The 21,465-nt window shown below is 37.3% G+C and overlaps 1 protein-coding gene across 1 annotated transcript; it reads right to left on the bottom strand.

Moving 5' to 3' along the window:
* Nucleotides 1–1,281: 1,281 nt before the first annotated feature.
* On the bottom strand, nt 1,282–13,209 carry cnn1b (calponin 1, basic, smooth muscle, b). The gene is made up of 7 exons (XM_067429037.1): nt 13,035–13,209; nt 8,271–8,392; nt 5,697–5,763; nt 5,076–5,213; nt 3,211–3,327; nt 1,891–2,037; nt 1,282–1,770 (listed from the first exon to the last, which is right to left on the bottom strand). Exons 1-7 carry the CDS (start codon nt 13,092–13,094, stop codon nt 1,531–1,533), a joined length of 891 nt encoding a protein of 296 aa, XP_067285138.1. The 5' UTR covers nt 13,095–13,209; the 3' UTR covers nt 1,282–1,530.
* Between the last annotated feature and the right edge of the window lie 8,256 nt (nt 13,210–21,465).

The raw sequence follows: 21,465 nt of genomic DNA, 5'->3' as shown, positions 1-21,465 counted from the left end.
TTTAAATCGACTTATAAAGTAAAGATAAATTCACACACACACACACACAAAAAAAGAAAATATTCAGTTTACAACAAACAACCTTTTTTTTTTTTTTAAACAACTATGCTGACAGTATTTAAATGCTTAAAGGGATAGTTCGCCCAAAAAATTTAACTAGCCCATGATTTACTCACCCTCAAGTTATCCTAGGTGTATATGACATTCTTCTTTCAGACCAATAAATGTTGATTTATATTTTAAAAGTCCTGCTAATCCAAGCTTTATAATGGCAGGGACTGTTCTGTTTTTGAAGTCCATAAAAATGCATCTGTCTGTCAAATGACATGCTCCACATGGCTCTGGGGGATTAATAAAGGCCTTCTGAAGCAAGTCGTTGAGTTTGTGTAAGAAAATATCTATATTTAAAACTTTTTTTAATTAAACTGCTGGCTGATCGCCTTCTGTGGACAAGTGTTGAAACATACGAGTATACGAGCGTAACTGGCACTTTCAACACTTTTTCCATAAACTGAATACGGAAGGCGATCGGCTGAAACGTTACTTTATAAAGTTTTAAATAATTATATATTTTTCTTACACAAATGCATCAGTTTACTTCTAAAGGCATTTATTAACCTCCCGGAGTCGAGTAGCACATTATTTGACAGACAGATGCATTTTTATGGACTTCAAAAACAGCAACAATGCTATTATAAAGCTTGGATTAGCCAGGATTTTTTAAAATATGGCGAGTAATTCATAGGCTAATTTAAATTTTGGATGAACTATCCCTTTAATTAAATCTGTTGGATGCAGTAGGCCTACTTCATGTGGGTTCTTTTAGAAAACTGATAGTATGGCAAGTATAATGGCATCTTTGGTGGATTTCCTCTTCCTCTCTCCAGTCAAAAGGACATCATGGAACATTTTAAAATGTAAGAGTTACTGGCATAACCAATCCACTGGAATTGCCACCCTTTAAAAGATTTGATTTGATGAAAAATACAGTAATATCATGAGACATCATCATCACAGAATGATTACTGAAGGATCATATGGCTAAAAACTGGAGTAATGATGCTGAAAAAAGAAAGAAAGCTAATAATATTTCACAATATTTACTGTATTTTTCATCAAATAAATTCAGCCTTGGTGAGCAGAAGAGACTTCTTTCAGAACCATATAAAAATCTTAATGATTCCAGACTTTGACCGGTAGTGCATATGTAACTACGAGGAATCATAAATAATATCTCAATTATTTACTCAATCATTACTCAATATCTGGGTAATGAGGGTGATGAAAGAATGGCACAAAAAAAAAAAAAAACGACAGGTGAGAAGCAGGAAAAGCCTGTGTTTTAAAAACAAAAAGCTAAGAAATTCCTCCAAATTCGGTTTTCTACGCACAGTCAGTCACTGAAGGTCTCAGCTCTGATCGGTGGCTGTGATGTGAAGCTGGTCCTACTGGTCGACAAGAATTTGGAATATCAAAAATAGTGCAGGTGAATGTTTAAAAAAGCAGCGTGCTGGCAGCTGTCTGTTCGTCCTAGTCAGAATACTGATATCCGTCCATCTCTGAGTCCTGCCCGTTGTTGATGTAGTCAGTCGGGTTGGAGCAGTATTTGCTGTCGTACACCTGACGCGGCAGACCGTACACAGTCATGCCGGTCTGGGATGCCACCTTGTTGGTGCCCATCTGCAGAGAGACGGTAGAGGTGTCGCACATCTCCATGTCCAGGTTCTTATCGAAGATCTGACGTTTGGTGCCTGGCGCGGTCATGCCGGCCTGTGGGAAAAGAAATGGGAAAGTACTAAGCAAAATCTTGGTTATGTGGCCTATTTATGAATAGTAGGGAATTATAATTGTAAAAAGGAATAAGAGCATGTTTAGCAAACTTTTGAGTACCTGACTGGCTCCTTTGTTAGTGCCCATCTGCAGGCTGATTGTTGATTGGTCCAGAGGATTTTCCATACCCGTCTTAGGGTCGTAGAGATGACGCCGTGTGCCATAGGATGTCATGCCCTTTTGACTGGCAAACTTATTGGTGCCCATCTGAAAATGCAAGATTTTTTTTTTTGGTGAAAAATATAAAGACATTGCTGGGGGAAATGCATTACAAGTAATTTGAGTTACTTGTAATCAGATTACTTTTCCAATTAACATGTACAGTAATGTACTACTTTAAAATTCACAACAAATAAGTAATGCTATGTTGAGAGAAACAGAGTAAGCGCAGGGGTGTCGTGTGCGAACATGTGAACAAGATGGTCAGTATTCTTTAAAATGAATAAAAAATGTGAACTGCAAATTCAGAATACTACACATACCTGCAATAATTAAATGTTAAATAATACAAATATACTCTCACTTTATTAAGCAGTCTTTACTGCTGACCTTCAATTATCTAATTCAACCATACTAATAAACAAAAATGTTTGCAAAAGTTACATTTGTGTTTCATTTTTTTAGTTTTTATTGCTGAAGTAAGAGTGTTGAACTTTCTTCTGCGAAAGACAGAAAGGCGTGCGGCTGATAGATTTTGCTGTGCCCTGTACAATACTACTCTACTGTGCATTTCACTCTAAAAAATGCTGGGTTAAAAACAACCCAAGTTGAGTTGGAAATGGACAAACCCAGAAATTGGGTTGTTTGAACCCTACAATTTGCCAAAAATAGAATACAAAAAAAAAAAAAAAAAAATCCCAGACCAGATGAGAAAAAGTTATACAAAAGTAGTGTAACTAAGTAACGTAATTAGTTACTTTTTAGGGAGTAACAATATTTTAATGCATTACTTTTAAAAATAACTTTCTCCAACACTGGTTTCACATTTTAATATTCAGCATCATTACTCCAGTCTTTAGTGTCACATGATCCTTCAGAAATCATTCTGATATTTCATATTATAAACAGTGCAGCGCCACTTAATATAACTATTAACTGTCACTTATGATCAGTTTACGGTCTCCTTGCTAAAAAGTAAATTTTTATTGATTTAATAAATTTTTAATTAATAAAAAAATCTTTCTGACCCGAAACGGTTTAAATGGTATGAAAAATATATAAATATTATTTATTTATATATTGACTTGATGATATATATCTACCAATGAATTTAATTGGATAAAATCTGTAATATTTTTTCAATGCATAAGGCTTTAAATAAAACCGACGTTTCTTTTAATATAGAGAGAAATGGACAATTCCCGAAGACCATCCACTCACCTGCAGGCCGATAATGTTGCGTCCCTCCTTTAATTTCTCAGGAGCAAATCTGCGCTGCTGTTTCTCTGCATATTTCACTCCAACATCACAATTAGAATGGAAGCCTTTAGATTTTGCCTGCATTTCAAAACAACGATAAATAAATAAAAGTAAATATTAAAAGAATTTTACATTTAGAAAGTGGAAGTATATGATGTTATATAAACTAACATGTACAAACAACTTATTTTGACGACACAAAAGAGAGATTCCTTTTTTTGGTGTTTGTTTGATTGTTTAGTTTTTTTTCCTACTAATTTGAAATGGGGACTTTATAGAAGTCAAATAATGTGACATCTCCAAAAGGCTACAGGAACATGTTTTCATAGTTCAAATGTTTTCAATGTTTCATATGAGGTGTGCATATACAGGTCCTTCTACAAAAATTAGCATATTGTAACAAAGTTCATTATTTTCCATAATGCAATGATAAAAATTAAACTTTCATATATTTTAGATTCATTACACACCAACTGAAATATTTCAGGTCTTTTATTGTTTTAATACTGATGATTTTGGCACACAGCTCATGAAAACCCAAAAAGGTTCTCTAAACGAGCTATTAACCTAATCATCTGAATCAACTAATTAACTCTAAACTTTATTCCTGAGTATTCCTGAGATAATTCCTGAGGCTTTTAAAAACTCCCAGCCTGGTTCATTACTCAAAACCGCAATCATGGGTAAGACTGCCGACCTGACTGCTTTCCAGAAGGCCATCATTGACACCCTCAAGCGAGAGGGTAAGACACAGAAAGACATTTCTGAACGAATAGGCTGTTCCCAGAGTGCTGTATCACTGAGGTGGGAAGTCTGTGGGAAGGAAAAAGTGTGGCAAAAAACGCTCCACAACGAGAAGAGGTGACCGGACCCTGAGGAAGATTGTGGAGAAGGACCGATTCCAGACCTTGGGGGACCTGCGGAAGCAGTGGACTGAGTCTGGAGTAGAAACATCCAGAGCCTCCGTGCACAGGCGTGTGCAGGAAATGGGCTACAGGTGCCGCATTCCCCAGGTCAAGACACTTTGGGCTACAGAGAAGCAGCACTGGACTGTTGCTCAGTGGTCCAAAGTACTTTTTTCGGATGAACGCAAATTTTGCATGTCAATCGGAAATCAAGGTGCCAGAGTCTGGAGGAAGACTGGGGAGAAGGAAATGCCAAAATGCCTGAAGTTCCGTGTCAAGTACCCACAGTCAGTGATGGTCTGGGGTGCCATGTCAGCTGCTGGTGTCGGTCCACTGTGTTTTATCAAGGGCAGGGTCAATGCAGCTAGCTATCAGGAGATTTTGGAGCACTTCATGCTTCCATCTGCTGAAAAGCTTTATGGAGATGAAGATACCCGACTATTGACTATCTAAGTATTGAGTGCATAACTGAATGTAATTATTTGAAGGTTGACTTTTTTTGTATTAAAAACAATTTTCTTTTATTGGTTGGATGAAATATGCTAATTTTTTGAGACCGGAATTTGGGGTTTTCATGAGCTGTATGCCAAAATCATCAGTATTAAAACAATGAAAGACCTGAAATATTTCAGTTGGTGTGCAATGAATCTAAAATATATGAAAGTTTAATTTTTATCATTACATTATGGAAAATAATTAACTTTATCACAATATGCTAATTTTTTGAGAAGGACCTGTAGTATGGGGCATCCACTATAAGAACTTTAATATGTTTTGATGTTAATCACTCTGCTAACAGTTAATATGATTCTCCTTATTATGAATTTCTGAAATGTGTATAAAAAGTAAGAATATGACAGAAGCCAGATGTTCCGTCTTGAGTTAGTCTTTATCAGTTCTGTATTAAAATGTGTGACTCACCATGCCAGCCAGTGTAATAAGTGTGCTCTGGACCTGAGTGTGGTTAACGTTCTCAAACAGGTCGTTGGCCTCAAATACATCATGTGGCCTCAGTCCATACTGTTGAATGGCTCGGACAAAATTACCAATATTTTCCAGCTGCAAAAAACAAGACCAAACCAGGAAGAAAGTGACAGTCTCTGTGATTTGTCCAGAATCTGAAAGTATGCACAACTGATTCAAAAGTACCAAGAAGCCCTGTTTATATTTGGAACAGAGGATTATTAGATTTAATGAATGACACAAGCATTACAATCTGCACAGAACTTCCAAGAACATATTGAAACTGTATAAATAGCATTTATTTTATAACAGCATTCCAGTTGATGAAAAAAATGTAATTGTTCATCCCACATTGTGTTTTACTACAAGGTTTTCCCTAAAAAAATCTAAACAATGGGCAATGAACAAAATTATTTCAGTCTGTTAGGAGTTATATGATTGTGAAGTTCTTTTAAAAGGATTGTTTAACACGAGTATAAATACTGAAGACATTTGGAAGCATTTCCTTGGATTTCATGTGCAAATCAGACCTGAACTGGATTAGCCAGATACAGTTGAGAAAGTGAAATTCTTGCTCACCTGATGCCAGTTTTGAGGAGAGTTGTTGATCTTTCTTATAGAACCGGGCTGAAGGATATTGATAAGCCTGTTCATAAATAATGTACAGAAATTAGAATAACTGATTAGAAATTTTGCCCTTTGAGATATTTCGGAATGATAAGTGCGTTATAAATAAAATCTCATTATTAAATAAATTTTTTTATTTTTTATTTTTTGTATAAATGAGCGGCAATTTCTTTTAATTAGCCTTTTCCAGTAGTTCAGTGTTTCTATGCTGAATACTTATAGCTTTATAGGTGACAGATTGATTATAGACAGACAAACAGATACACTATATTGCCAAAAAAGCTTTGAGACACCTGCCTTTATATGCACATGAACTTTAATGACATCCCAATCAGTAGTGTTCAATATGGAGTTGGCCCAGCCTTTGGAGCTATAACAGCTTCAGCTTTTCTGGGAAGGCTTCCCACAAGATTTAGGAGTGTGTTTATGGGAATTTTTGACCATTCTTCTAGAAGCACATTTGTGAGGTCAGGCACTGATGTTGGACGAGAGGGACTGAATCGCAGTACCACTCAAATTCATCCCAAAGGTGTTCTGTTGAGTTAAGGTCAGGCCTCTGTGACAGTCAATTTCCTCCACACCAAACTCACTGATCCATGTCTTTATGGACCTTGCTTTGTGCACTGGTGTGCAGTCATGTTGGAACAGGAAGGGGCCATCCCCAAACTGTTCCCACAACGTTGGGAAAAGAACATGAAATTGAAAATTGTGACAAAACATGAAATTGTCTTAAATATCTTGGTATGCTGAAGCATTAAGAGTTCCTTTCACAGGAACTAAGGGGCCATGCCCAACCCCTGAAAAACAACATAATCCACCTTTCACCAAACTTTACACTTGGCACAATGCAGTCAGGCAAGTACTGTTCTCCTGGCAACTGCGTAACCCAGACTTCTCCATCAGATTACCAGACAGAGAAGTGTGATTCATCACTCTAGAGAACACATCTTAACGGCTCTAGAGTCCAGTGGCGGTGTGCTTTACACCACTGCATCCAACACTTTGCATTGCACTTGGGGATGTAAGGCTTGGACGAGCTGCTCGGCCATGAAAACCCATTCCATGAAGCTCTCAACAAACTGTTCTTGAGCTAATCTGAAGGCCACATGAAGTTTGGAGGTCTGTAGCTGTTGACTCTGAAGAAAGTTGGCGACTTCTGTGCACTGTATGCCTCAGCATGCGCTGACCCCTCTCTGTGATTTTATGTGGCCTAACACTTCATGGCTGAGTTGCTGTTCTTCCCAAGTGTTTCCACTTTATTATAATACCACTAACAGTTGACCGTGAAATATTAGGTAGTGAGGAAATTTCACAAATGTTCTTATTGCACAGGTGGCAACCAATCACGGTACCACACTTGAATTCACTGAGCTCCCGAAAGCGACCCATTCTTTCACAAATGTTTGAAGCGTCTGCATGTCTAGGTGCTTGATCTTATACACCTTTGGTCATGGAAGTGACTGGAACACCTCAATTCAATGATTTGGAGGGGTGTCCCAATACTTTTGGCAATATAGTGTAGACAGACAGACAGATATGTGACTATATACACTGAATAAAATTATAATTAAAAACACTTGTTTTACCCCAAGACTTTTTCTATGTGCATAAAAGGCCTATTTCTCTCAAATATTGTTCACAAATCTGTCTAAATCTGTGTTAGTGAGCACTTCTCCTTTGCCGAGTTAATCCATCCACCTCACAGGTGTGGCATATCAAGATGCTGATTAGACAGCATGATTATTGCACAAGTGTGCCTTAGGCTGGCCACAATAAAAGTCTACTCTAAAATGTGCAGTTTTATCACACAGCACAGCACCACAGATGTTGTCAGTTTGACCATGTATGGCTATATATTGATACATAAAAATATATCACAAAATATATAATGTAATATATTTATATTTACTTTCATTATAAACGTTTCATTTTCAAGCTAGTTAACAACAGTACAAGCCTCCTTTCTTGTACTAATATATTTAGCAAAGTGACTACCACTGTGCTGTGGAAAGCTATTTAATATCTCAATTTAATATCGCAATAAAGTCTTAATAGTGTTTGGCCAATTGTCAGCCTAACCACAGGCTCTACTCTTCAGCACAATGATAACCCCTCAAAAAAACTCAGACATGCCAGAAAACCTTTAATCAAAAACTAGGTTGTGTGTGTGTGTGTGTGTGTGTGTGTGTGTGTGTGTGTGTGTGTGTGTGTGTGTGTGTGTGTGTGTACAAATACATTCACATTTATATGGGAACATGTTTGTGCAATAAGTTGGCAGGTAAAGTGGTTAAACTTTATGACATGTAATGCTAGTTGTCTTCATTTCTAAATATTTATCAATATATAGCCATACATGGTCAATGCATATACTGAGGTATATTGACAAATATAAGCACTTTCCTATAAATGGAAATGTATTATATAATATATCGCATTATATTTTGCAGTATATTTCCATATATTTTTGTTCTGTAAAGGAAACCTCAGGTCGTTTGAACTTCTCAGATAGTCTGAAGAATCACTCACTCGCAGAGGATAACTCCATCTTTCAGTCCCTCCATGAAGTTCTCTGGAAGTTTGCGGCCTGTGACCTCACTGATCCACATTCGTAGCTCCTCCTCCTTTTGTGGGTCATACTTGTGTGCCAGCTGGAGGTCAAAGGTCAAAGCATCACTACGCACATCTAGTTTACAGTATTTATATATACGCTTCATTATTTATCAATTATTCAGATGCAGATTTTAATTTATGTGTCACACTCAGAGCTAATTAAAATGCAAGGTTGGGAATTCTGGGGAAATTCCTACATGTGAAAACTCCTTCAATGTATTGCCGTGTTGGCAAAATATTTACTCTAAACGGCTACGCAATAGATTGCAGTCTTTCAGTTCTGAAGTATTTCTAATAAAGGAAGAACAAGAAAGAAAAACAGAAGACTGTGAGAGATCTGATTCTCCCAAGTTTGGTGTGCTGGTGCGGAAGCCAAACAAACGCTGTAACTTTAAATCAGTGTTATTGTTGGCCATCTCTCTCTGTCACAGCTGCGTGTCGGTCGGTGTCTCATCCGATCTGCCCTCCATTCTGATTCTTTCTTCGTCCTTTACTTCTCTCGCCTGCCTGGCTTGTGTGAAGCAGCATACTTAGCACACCCTAAATGCGTCCGATAAAAGAAAGCCAAGACCGACAGCACTCATAACCTTCCAAGGAATTCTGCTGAGGGCTTGATTTATTGTTTTTCTCTCATTCTGGACATCTGGAACAGACCTCAGTCTAACACTATAGAATCCAGGCCAAGATTGGATTTTTTTGCTGCAGGAATTCTGTCACAGACGGCCTGGATAACATTCCTTTATACCCTTGGTTATACTAGAAATACCTGCATGTTGTACATTGACATTTATTTTTAGCAGTTATATTGTAGGCATATATGATTTCTAAATTTGAGTACACTCAAAAATAAAGGTACTTTATTGACTTTCCATAAAGAACATTTTACATAAATCGATGCACAGACAGCGCAACCAAAACCTGTTCTCTTTCGCGCTTCAATGAACATTAAAACACAAAGAATTATGCCAAAATGGCAGTTTTGTCGAGTAGTCTCATAAGAACATGAGTCTCACATAAAGTTAGAATTAAATAACATCCTAAATGAACTTAAAGAGTTGTGAGAAAATGAGGTGTGTGTGACAGCGCCTCATGTTCGGCTGTGGCAGATCTTAAAGGCGTAACGTTAGTTCACTTCAAAGTAAACATTTCCTGATATTTTACTCACCCCCATCTCATCTTTTCATGAATTGAAAAGAAATTACGTTTTTTAAAGAAAATATTCCAGGACTTTCTCTACATAATGGACTTCAATGGCAACCAATAGGGTTGAAGGTCCAAATCAATGCAGTTTCAAAGGAAGGGCTTCAGAGGCTCTGCACGATGCCAGCCGAGGAATAGGGTCTTGTCATTTAAAAAAATTATAATTTTATATACTTTTTAACCTAAATTGCTCATCTTGTGCTGCTCTGCGACGCCACGGATTGCGTAATCACGTCGAAAAGCTAGACGTAGGTGGAAATACAGTGCGTTTCCAGTTAGTTTTTATTACGCACTTCACTCGCTAACTTCCCTCCGTCTCGTTCACTCGGATGTGCGTCATTGCTTACATCCACACTACTTGCCGAACCTTAGCAATGGACTGAACTGGAACGTTCTAAGCCACTAGAATGTCCAGGAATCCACTATGGAGTTGATTTATTATCTATTTTTTCTTGTGCGAAATTGTTTAATGCAGCATTCTATATGTACATAGGTGCGTTTGGGTTGTTTTAAATATTTAAACAAATAAAGATATAGAGTTGTTTGTGGTGGAGTAAATTATACGCGATACGTGGTGACATCACAATCGTGTTGCACTGCGGTAAATGAAGCTGCTTAAAGTGTACATATCCCAAATCGATGGCGTGAGGGCCTGTCCATATAACCTTCCCTTGTGGAAAGCACTTCAAAATGGCAGCAGGATTTCCCAGAAGGTAATGCTTAGGAAAGTTTGAAAGTGCGCGTCTAAAAGTGGAGTGGAACGCAGCCCTGGATGAGATGGGGGTGAGGAATTTATTTTGAAGTAAACTAATCCTTTAGTGAAAGAAGCCTAATAACCAAGCTGATGTGATGTCTGCCATTAATGTTAATCAAATAACAAAGATAACAGAGAAAATGTTAGCTTAATAAGGAATAGTCTATATTTATTTTTTAATAAATTATTTATGCAGTGCAGACTGTTTGATAACTATTTCTGTACATTTCTACCTGTTAAACAGGTAGGAAGGGCACAGGTGAATGGGTGTTAAACAATGGGTTTAAAGTAAATTAACATCAATTTAAAGTAAGTTTTTAAAGCCTAATGAATGTTGAAATTGATATATATTTTGATTATACTGTAATGTTAAATGTCTATCATTAATGTTACACGTCAGTAGCAGTATTAGTATCAGTGATGTTTTTTAATCGTGATTAAGTACATAAAAATGTATTAATTAGTAAATGTTTTTAATCGATTGACAGCACTATGTCTACATATATACATTTTATTGCAGTGATGCCAACCATTTTAGGTCCCCAAATAACCTTTCAAAAGAACCTAAAATAAAAACAATTTTAACTAATGTGAAGAACATTTTAATAATCTAAAGAAAGGTTTTCCTCTATAAATAATCTTTTGTGCAATGGAAAGTTTCCAAAGATGTTAAAGGTTCTTCATGAAAACATCAATGCCAATAAAAACCCTTTATTTTTAAGAGTGATAGTGGGAAAAGGTTCTTTAGACTATTAAAATGTTCTTCACACCAATAAAAAAATGGTTGTTTTAAGAATTGTTTACAGACCCATATGCGGTCTTTCATCACTGCCTAAAAGACAAATACTGAAAAATGAACTGTGTAATGTAAATTTTCAGACATTTCTATAAAGAGCAGACCTGTATCAGCACTGCGTGAAATGACTAATGGTTAGCTGAGGCTCACAGAGATGATCTTCCAACAATGCTCCTCCTTATTCTAAACTGTTTACAACATGCTCCTCTCCTCAGATATTGTGAGTGAACACAACTCTTCCTTATATGGGGACCGAAAGCCACATACCTAAGACACATCTGACATAATACCAATGACATGCAAAATCCTAGTTTGACACCTGAAATTGTGCAGCATGACGTGTGTTATAGAAGAGAATGCAGATATGTGCTGCTGTTATGACTTCTGTTCTGTTGCTGCTCGGGAAGTGTAATGGGATATAGCGATATAAGCCAAAGCGTTTATGTTTCTGGGTTTTCTGGACCACCGAGACCAGGATGGGAACAAATGTGGCAGAAGTTTGACAGAGGAATCAATGAAATGTCCCTTCTGATGTCATACACTCTTAAAAGTTCCCAAAGGAGGCTTTCATACAGCAATGCATTAGCATAGCCTATTTTGTTCCCCACATAACCTTTCACAGAACAGTTCTTAAAAGAAAAGAACTGTTCTTTTCTTAGTGTGAAGAACATTTTAATAATCTAAAGAACTTTTTTTTTTTACCGCTATAAGGAACCTTTTGTGCATTGAAAAGATTCCTCATGGAGCCATCAATGGCTTTACTTTGAAGAGTGAAGGCACTAGACAAACACACACACTAACAGCATGTCACTTTAGCACAGAATGATATGATCAAGGCCAAAAACTATGACTGAGAAAATATGACTGAAATTACATATGGTTTTTGTTATTTTTTAGTAGAACTTTTAGAACAACATGTAAAAAAAGTTATATACTACACTATAAGCATACTTTTATCTATCGACACGGGTATATTTGTGGCAATAGCCAACAATACATTGTATCGGTCAAATTGATGGATTTTCCTTTAATGCCAAAAATCATTAGGATATTATACATCAATGGAAAGCTTATTTATACATGAATGACTGGGTTTGAGGTCCCAGGTCACATATAGGCCTTGAAGTTATATGGCTATCCATTCATAACATCATTTCACCTTTTTTTAATTGCACATTATTTGCAAATTGTATCTTATTTACCACTTGACCACGTTCGGATTGAAAATATTATAAAGTATTTGAGGATCATTGTGTCTAATAGCCTATTCTCTAACACAGTGCAGCTAAACATTGATGCATTCAAAGGGATAGTTTGCCCAAAAATGAAAATTTGCTGTTTATCTGCTTACCCCCTGGGCATCCAAGATGTAGGTTGACATTGACACGCATTATATGAGCGACAGTTGGAGTTAAAAATCTTCATTTGTGTTCTACTGAAGAAACAAACACACCTACATCTTGGATGCCCTGGGGGTCAGCAGATAAACATCATATTTTCATTTTAGGGTGAACTATCCCTTTAAGGCATTTAAAGCAAAACAATATTTCTTCATATATGTGCAATGTAAACACAATAAAGTGAAAATGACTCTAGCTACATGTTCTTGTCCGAATTTTGTTCTTATTAAGTTGTAGTCAACTCTAAAGTTTTTGGTTAGTGAAATGTTTTTATACTGAAATATACATAGCCTACCCTACTTGATTAAAAGTAAAACATACCTTTAATAACCCTTCTCCTTAACTTTGTCTTTGTTTTTGGCTAGTTGGATTCCATCCCCTTAAACCCTTAACCATTATTCACATTCTGATGACATTTGAAAATAGCTAAAATTCCCTCTATAGAATACACGATACAGTGAACACTCTGACTTCAGTAGCGCACGTGCCCAGCGCATCTTTGGCAGCTGTCAATCACAACAGACGCTTACCTTACTCTTGACCTCCGCAGACAGTCCGAAAGCAGGTCCGCTCTTGAATTGAGTTGACATTGTGCTTTTCAGCAGATTCGGCGAGAAGATGGCGATATAATGTTAGATCTAGAAACTCCAGTCCAGCTGTCCGATCATCTGGGAAGGTTTGGGCCACATCTTCTTTTCCACAATCTTTTTTAAACTCTTCCCATCTGTGCGTGCGCGGAGCGAGCGTTGATTGGCCGGGGCCGACGTCCAATTATGACGTCATGCCGCTCTGTAAAAATGATGTCACCGGCATGGCATTAAACGCGTCCGATGTCATTTTTTCCACTTTGAAGTGAATTAGGGATGCCTCTGATTTGTGTAGTTCAGTGCTTCTCAGCTGGATTTGCTCGAGGTTTTACAATGTGCACGTCGTACATCAGGTTTTACATTTTGCACGTCTTACATCATAGTTCTGCCTCAACACATCAAATGTCTATTGTACCAAAGAAACAAAAATGCCCTTAAAATCATACATTAAAGAATATTACCCTGATGAATTAATAGTATTCTTTCATTCCTGTCATTTTCTTCTACAAACACAACATAATTTCCTTCACATTGCAGTCTTTGATAATATTTTGTGATGGAAATGACAATTTAATTAACACTTGGGAATAAATAAAAATAGGCATCTCATTTAAACTAATTTCATAGCTAGTATTTTATATGTCCTAAATACATGCAGTTAAATAGCATGTTCACACACACACACACACACACACACACACACACACACACACACACACACACACACACACACACACACACACACACACACACACACACACACACACACACACACACACACACACACACACACGTCTGATTCAATAACTTTATGGGGACTCTCCATAGTCGTATAATGGTTTTTATACTGTACAAACTGTACATCCTATCCCCGTACACTGCCCCGACCCCTAAACCTACCCATCACAGGAAACATTCAGCATCATCATTACATTTTCAAAAAAACTGAATTTAGTATGTTTATGAATCCATTTACATTGTGGAGACCACTGGCTGGTCCCCGCAATGTAGGTGATCTCAGGTTTTACTATCCTTATACATTTGGAAAATGTTTAGTTTAGATGTAAAAAGTTTAGATGCATGTATACATATGTTTGTTTATGTCTATATGGAATATACACATATATGACAGGTGAAATGAATAACACTGATTATCTCTACATCAAGGCACCTGTTAGTGGGTGGGATATGTTAGACACAAAGTGAACATTTTGTCCTCAAAGTTGATGTGTTAGAAGTAGGAAAAAGTGGGCAAGCTTAAGGATTTGAACAATTTTGACAAAGGACAAATTGGGATTGCTAGACGATTGACTCAGATCTCCAAAACTGCAGCTCTTGTGGGGTGTTCTGGGTCTGCAGTGGTCAGTATCTATCAAAAGTGCTCCAATAGGAAGAAACAGTGGTGACAGGATCATGGGCGGCTAAGGCTCATTGATGCACATGTGGAGTGAAGGCTGGACTGTGTGGTCCGATCAAACAGATGAGCTATAGCTCAAACTGCTCAAGAAGTTAATGCTGGTTCTGAGAAAGATGTCAGAATACACAGTGCGTCACAGTTTGTTGCGTATGGGGCTGCATAACCGCAGACCAGTCAGGGTGTCCATGCTGATCCCTTTCCACTGCCGAAAGTGCCAACAGTGGGCACATGAGCATCAGATCGGGACCACGGAGCAATGGAAGAAGGTGGCAGGCCTGGTCTGATCACTTTTTCTTTTACATCACATGGATGGCCGGGTGCATCCCTTACCTGGAGAATACATGGCATCAGGATGCACTATGGGAAGAAGGCAAGCCGGCGGAGGCAGTGTGATGCTTTGGGCAATGTTCTGATGGGAAACCTTGGGTCCTGCCATCCATGAGGATGTTACTTTGACACGTACCACCTACCTAAGCATTGATGCAGACCATGCACACCCTTTCATGAAACGGTATTCCCTGGTGGCTGTGGCTCTTTCAGCAGGATAATGCTCCTGCCACAAAGCAGAAATGGTTCAGGAATGGTTTGAGGAGCACAAGAACGAGTTTGAGGTGTTGACTTGGCCTCCAAGGTGGCCAGGAAGTGGAACAGGTTGAGTCCTTTACATATTTGGGTACTGTGATTGACAGCAAACTATCCTTTGTGCAACATGTGATCTGCCTCTAGTCTACAAGAAGGCTCAGCAACTCTTATTTCTTCTGAAACAGCTGAATATTATGGGATCTTATTAAATTATGATGAACATTGTATCAGTCACTTGTACAATCAGCTATAACTTTTAAAAAATTTTCATGGTATATCTTAATTTCAGCTGAAAACAAGAAAATAATATCAAGAATTATTAAGCAGGCATCAACGATTACCAGCAGCTTCAAATCTTATATTTGTATAACATGGCAGTAAATAGAAAAAGCAGCATATTTTATTACAGATTCAACTCATCCACTTTATAAAGCTTTTCAGCTACTTCCATCAGACTGCCGGTTTAGAACTCCTCTGGCTAGGAAGAAGGCTTACAGGAACTCCTTTGTGCCCAATGCAGTAACATTTTAAACAAGGCTAAGGGATTGTGTATGGGTTGTAGAATCACGCACAACTGTTGATTATATTTTTAGTTATTTAAATGTATAAGATGTTTTAATATGTTTTAATAATGTGTTTGCTAATTGCTGTATTGTTGTATGTATAGTTGATTTGTATGTTTGAGTGAGCCACAAGAAAAATATCTATCACTGGTGATAGACAATAAAGTTTCTCTAACTCCAGATTCCCCAGATCTCAATCCAATCGAGCATCTGTGGGATGTGCTGAACAAACAAATCCGATCCATGGAGGCCCGTTCTCGCAACTTACAGGATTTAAAGGATCTGCTGCTAACATCTTGGTGCCAGATACCACAGCACACCTTCAGGGGTCTCATCAGGTCAGGGCTGTTTTGGCAGCAAAATGGGGACCAACACAATTTTAGAAATAACACTAATGCTATGCCTGATCGGTGTATTTAATATATAAACTTTTTTTTGTGTGTGTGTGTGTGTGTGTTTACACTTTTTGTTTAGATTCCATTGGAGATATATTAGAAATAAATGTTCATTTTTATGACTTTACATTGTGGCCCACTGGTGTGAATGCGATAATTTGTTTTAGTGTCTCTGTGTTATGCACTGTTGGCGATGAGCTGATTTTCCTTTTTCAGTGCACTACGTTATTCTGATTCAGATGACAAACCATAGGAATGTGTGGCCAGGAGTGTGTCGTCCAGTCAGAGCACATACGCTGGCAAAACCTCCTCATCATCCACTGCAGAGCACATGATCAGCAGAACTATGACATCATAATGGCGGAATTAAATAAAGACAACACTTCATAAAATAATGTTTTTACACTTACACTACACTAGAATCTGTTGTAATGTAATTTTTTATTGTTTATCGCTTTATCACCAAAAGGAAAAAATCAGATACTGTGCTCAGTAAAATGTCAAATAAACCAGCGGTTATGAAAGCGCTCAAGTAGTTGTACTATAATATGAAAGCACAGGGTCTGATTTATTGTGTTAACATTTACAAAGGTGGAATACAGCTCTCTTTATACATCACTGTAATCCAGGCTTATCTGACTGCAGGATTACTAACTCCTGCTCAATGACCAAACGCTAAGAAATATGGCTAATTAAAATGTTCATGTCAGAAAAACTTTGGGATACACAGAGTGATCAATGGGAGGGTTGACCTACTACTGATTAAAATACATCAGTCCCTTGTAATGAAAATGACATCGATTTTAGTCACGATAACAAAAATCATTATACGAAATATGCTATGCAGTCATTTTATTAGATATAAAACATAACACGTATTTAAAATATATAATATATATATATATATATATATATATATATATATATATATATATATATATATATATATATATATATATATATATATATATATATATATATATATATATATATATACACACACACACACACACATTACATGTATAAGGAACATTTTTATCTTTTTGACCATTTTCATGCCTTCCAATGATGATCTGGTTGTGTTTGATTGGACCATTGGAACATATTAAAACATCTTTTTTTTTGTTTATATAAGCAAAATTATAACCTGTCCTACTACAAAAATGGCATTTTATCCCCTAAAAGATGCTGTAATGAAGGGACAATCTGGAGATGGATGATTTGAATTTGTTTCCCTGACAGTCACAGGGTTTAAGGCCACTGACATCAGACAGTTAAAGTGTGTAAGGTGTCTAAAAGCGGATCTGTGATGCTCCGATACAGTAGCGGGTCCCAGGGAGAGAGAGTCATTCGGAGTGCAGTCTGATCCAGCGTTCTTGTAAACATTCTGGGGGTTGAAAAAGAGCAGGGGAGGAATTTGGACGCTTTATTTGGTCATGACTGAGGCAGACTATCACCCTGCTATGAGGGTCAAGACGAAGAGGTGTTCATGCTGTACTGCTCATGAGAGGACTTCACTTTCAGTTGGAGTTCATCAAGTACACCATAAATGAGTCCAAATAACTTCTGTCTCTCTCTATGTATATGAATACATCATTTTGTAATGCTGGCATCGTTTAACTCGCAGTATCCCTTCTTAGATGCTCTCTGTTCTGTGCTAAAGGTGTTTTTTTTTCACTTTACATCCCTAATAACTCACCCAATGAGGATGTCAGCAAGGTGTGAGTCGGTCCCTGGTCTGTCAAACAACTTCAGCAAAGATAAGCAAATAAATGACAAAGGAAAGTTCTTGTTAGTGGGTTGCTAAGGCATTCTGGTTGGTTATATCGGAATATTTTCAATGGCTTTACAATGGACTGTACATTAAATTAATATCTGGTTAGAGATTTTGAAAGAACTCTAAACGTGTACGATAACAACATTTTGGCTTTGTCATGGCAAAGGGAGGGAATAAAAATGTAATCCTAAAGGAAATAGCCAAAAGGAAAAGCTGACAATACTGATTGTAAAGAGACAAACAGCTGGAGTTTGATGTGAATGAGTTTGGCACTCATCGCCATCAGACGCGGTGATTGCATGTATGCGTTTATGGACACAAATGAACCAGAGAAAAGTCAAGAAGGATGGAGAGATGGTGAGAAAAACAGAAATGTTACAGCATCTGAATGCGCCAGTTCCAGAGATTTCCCTGCCCTCCCTGCTTCCTTCTCTCCTTTCTCGGATAGGTCTGTCTGCCTATTTATGGTAGATGGCTCATTCAAGCTACAAAGCTTAGAGGAATTCAGTAGGCTCTGGAGATCTAACAGCCATGGGCAGGTTTTCTGCACACAGTAGTCATCCGTATCCTAAGCCCACCAACCAAATGGACTGGAGACTATTGTAAACAAGCAAATGCCAAGGGCCCGTCATAAATCTGCTTGAAGTTCTTTACAACTCTGATTAGAACAGACAATTCGACCCTCAACCAACTTTAATGCCTTGTAAACGTAACTATATAAAGATCATAGAGCGTCTGGAATGCAAATCTACGCCTGGGAACAACTTCAAGATGAATGTCTGAGTGCAGTTCAGTTTCCTTTATATCTCCTGGATGTGTGTATGGTCATTATTTTAAAGATCTGTACCATAAGTTGGATTTAATATCAGAGCAGAAATCAAATTTGGAGGGATTTACATATTTCTTTGCATATGCTTTAAACATATACATAATGTTGGATATACATGTCTTGAAAACAAGTCATGAAAACCATCTCTGCCAGGTAATAAGTGAAAAGTATATACTTGTGCTTGGTGTGAGGCATACAACATGTCACAGACAGCAGCGCTGAAGATGTATGATAAGGAGTATTGTGTGTGCGTGTGTGTGAAGGTACAGGGGAGTTTTTACTGAGCCTCAGATGCACTGTGTGACCATGTTTGGTAAAAGCTATCCACACACACAAAGTCTCTCTGACCCAACCCATTGACCATGAGTACATGCAGTAGAGCTGGATTCAATCAGAGCCAGACTACAGGCTCAAAGATCTCTAATTCTCCCACTTTAATATTGTCATCATCGTTGGCTTTCTTTACCTCTGCTTACTGACAACATTTCAACAGATGATGACAGTCTGACAGACAGACAGACAGACAGACAGACAGACAGACAGACAGACAGACAGACAGACAGACAGATAGATAGATAGATAGATAGATAGATAGATAGATAGATAGATAGATAGATAGATAGATAGATAGATAGATAGATAGATAGATAGATAGATAGATAGAGAGATAGATATAGAGTTTCACTTTGTACGTCTTAAACATGAGGATGTCCATTTGCACTGAATCTGGATACATTTTCAATTAACATCAAGAATTATCAAACAACTGCCATTTGCCAATGGTCTTGCCAACAGAAAAGTGCTCTGAATGTTCAAACAGACAGCTAAATAGTCAAAACAGTCACTTTATATGTCAAATAGAAACCGACATTAAACAAACATTCAGTAGATTAATGAACACATCAAAACATGTCATGATAATAAAACTACTTCAAAAAGTGTACAGCACAAGCATGAGTATAAATTATTTGCTCCATTGCTAAATCTAAAATATTTCATTAACAAAATCCTTCTGCAATTTAAGTACACGTGTAAGACTTAAATTAAATGAAAAAAGTGAAAGTATTAAGAATTAATTCTTATCCATCCATCACAGAGAACTATAAACCTGGAGAACATTTATGCTCTCTTGTCACCAAGGCTGATCAAGTAAAACAGAAATATTGTGACATATCATTACTATTTAAAACAACAGTTTTCTAATGTAATATACAACACATTTGTATATTTATTGTGGCCAGCCTAAGGCACACCTGTGCAATAATCATGCTGTCTTATCAGCATCTTGATATGCCACACCTGTGAGGTGGATGGATTAACTCGGCAAAGGAGAAGTGCTCACTAACACAGATTTAGACAGATTTGTGAACAATATTTGAGAGAAATTAGCCTTTTGTACACATAGAAAAAGTCTTAGATCTTTGAGTTCAACTCATGAAAAATGGGGACAAAAGCAAAACTGTTGCGTTTATAATTTTGTTTGAAAATGTAACTGTGGCGAGGTGGACGAGCGAGAGACATGGGAGGAGCGAGCGAGACCGGTGGCGCTCTTTCGCAATCACGTCCCCGGTCTCGCTCGCTCCTCCCATGTCTCTCGCTCGTCCGCCTCGCCACAGTAACTTATTCCTGTGATCAAATGATCAAAGCTGAATTTCACATGATCCTTCAGAAATCACTCTATGATGATTTGATGCTCAAGAAACATTACTGATTATTATCAAATGTCGAAAACAATTGTGCTGCTTCACATTTTTGTGGAGACAGAGGCGTATATATTTTTCTGGATTCTTTGTTAAATAGAATTATAAAAAAGCATTTATTTGAAATATAAATCTTTGAATGAGTCCTTGGTGAATAAAAGTATGGGAAAAAAAACGGATTAATGACCTTAAACTTTTGAACAGTAGTGTATGTTAAACTATCGAAGGCTTTCAGTCAGTCAACAAATATGTTGTTGACAAAGTTATAAAAGACAACTCAGGATGGCTTTTTTATAATCTCTTTATTTATTAATGAATAAATCTGTAATTTCTTCAAAGTTTTGACTGCTACTTGGACAAAATTATTAGTGGTCATAAATGTCATCCATCATTTTCAACGTGCACTGACACCAGAGCTCTGAGGCCTCTGTCCGTTGTCGATCTTCACATTCAGATTTCCAGAGACGATTAGATCCACAGCACAGTAATGTGTTAAAAGAAAAAAAAAGAAGATAAAATCATTCAATTTAAAAGATCAGAGAACTGAACTACTACAATTATCCAACAGTTCTGTGCTCATTTTAGTATACTTATAATCACATCTCATAAGCGACTTGTACTTCAAGACTGAAGGTATATACAAATACATAGATTTTCAATACTGGCATTGGACTAGTCACCAAATTGCACATAGTAAATTATCCCATTGAATTCCATAGCAGGTTATCTGTACCAAAGGCTGACAGCATTAGAAGGAAAAAGCTCTGTCCAAACATCTGGACAGGTAGAAAAGTCTGTCTAGTCCCCCTCCCATAGATTATTGCTCATTATAGAGCGCAACAGTTGGTTCCAGAAGTAAAAACTCCATTCATTTACTCATTAGGAAAAATAATTTGAACGATAACTTTTTAAACCTTTAAAGACAGCCCTACTGTGAGCTACGAGGTTGTAATTTGATAGTATTTGCTTCTCCTGAAGCCGTCAGCATTAATTCAGCTAAGTTTTAAAATAATCGTGTTTAACAGCGTAATTCCTGGTGGAAACCCTACATTACCCATAATGCTTTAGAAACCTTCCACCAATCAAGATATCGTACACTCCCATGAATCAC

The sequence above is a fragment of the Pseudorasbora parva genome, chromosome 2, assembly GCF_024679245.1.
Source record: "Pseudorasbora parva isolate DD20220531a chromosome 2, ASM2467924v1, whole genome shotgun sequence".
NCBI lineage: Eukaryota > Metazoa > Chordata > Actinopteri > Cypriniformes > Gobionidae > Pseudorasbora > Pseudorasbora parva.
This window is presented reverse-complemented; position numbering and strand designations above follow the sequence as displayed.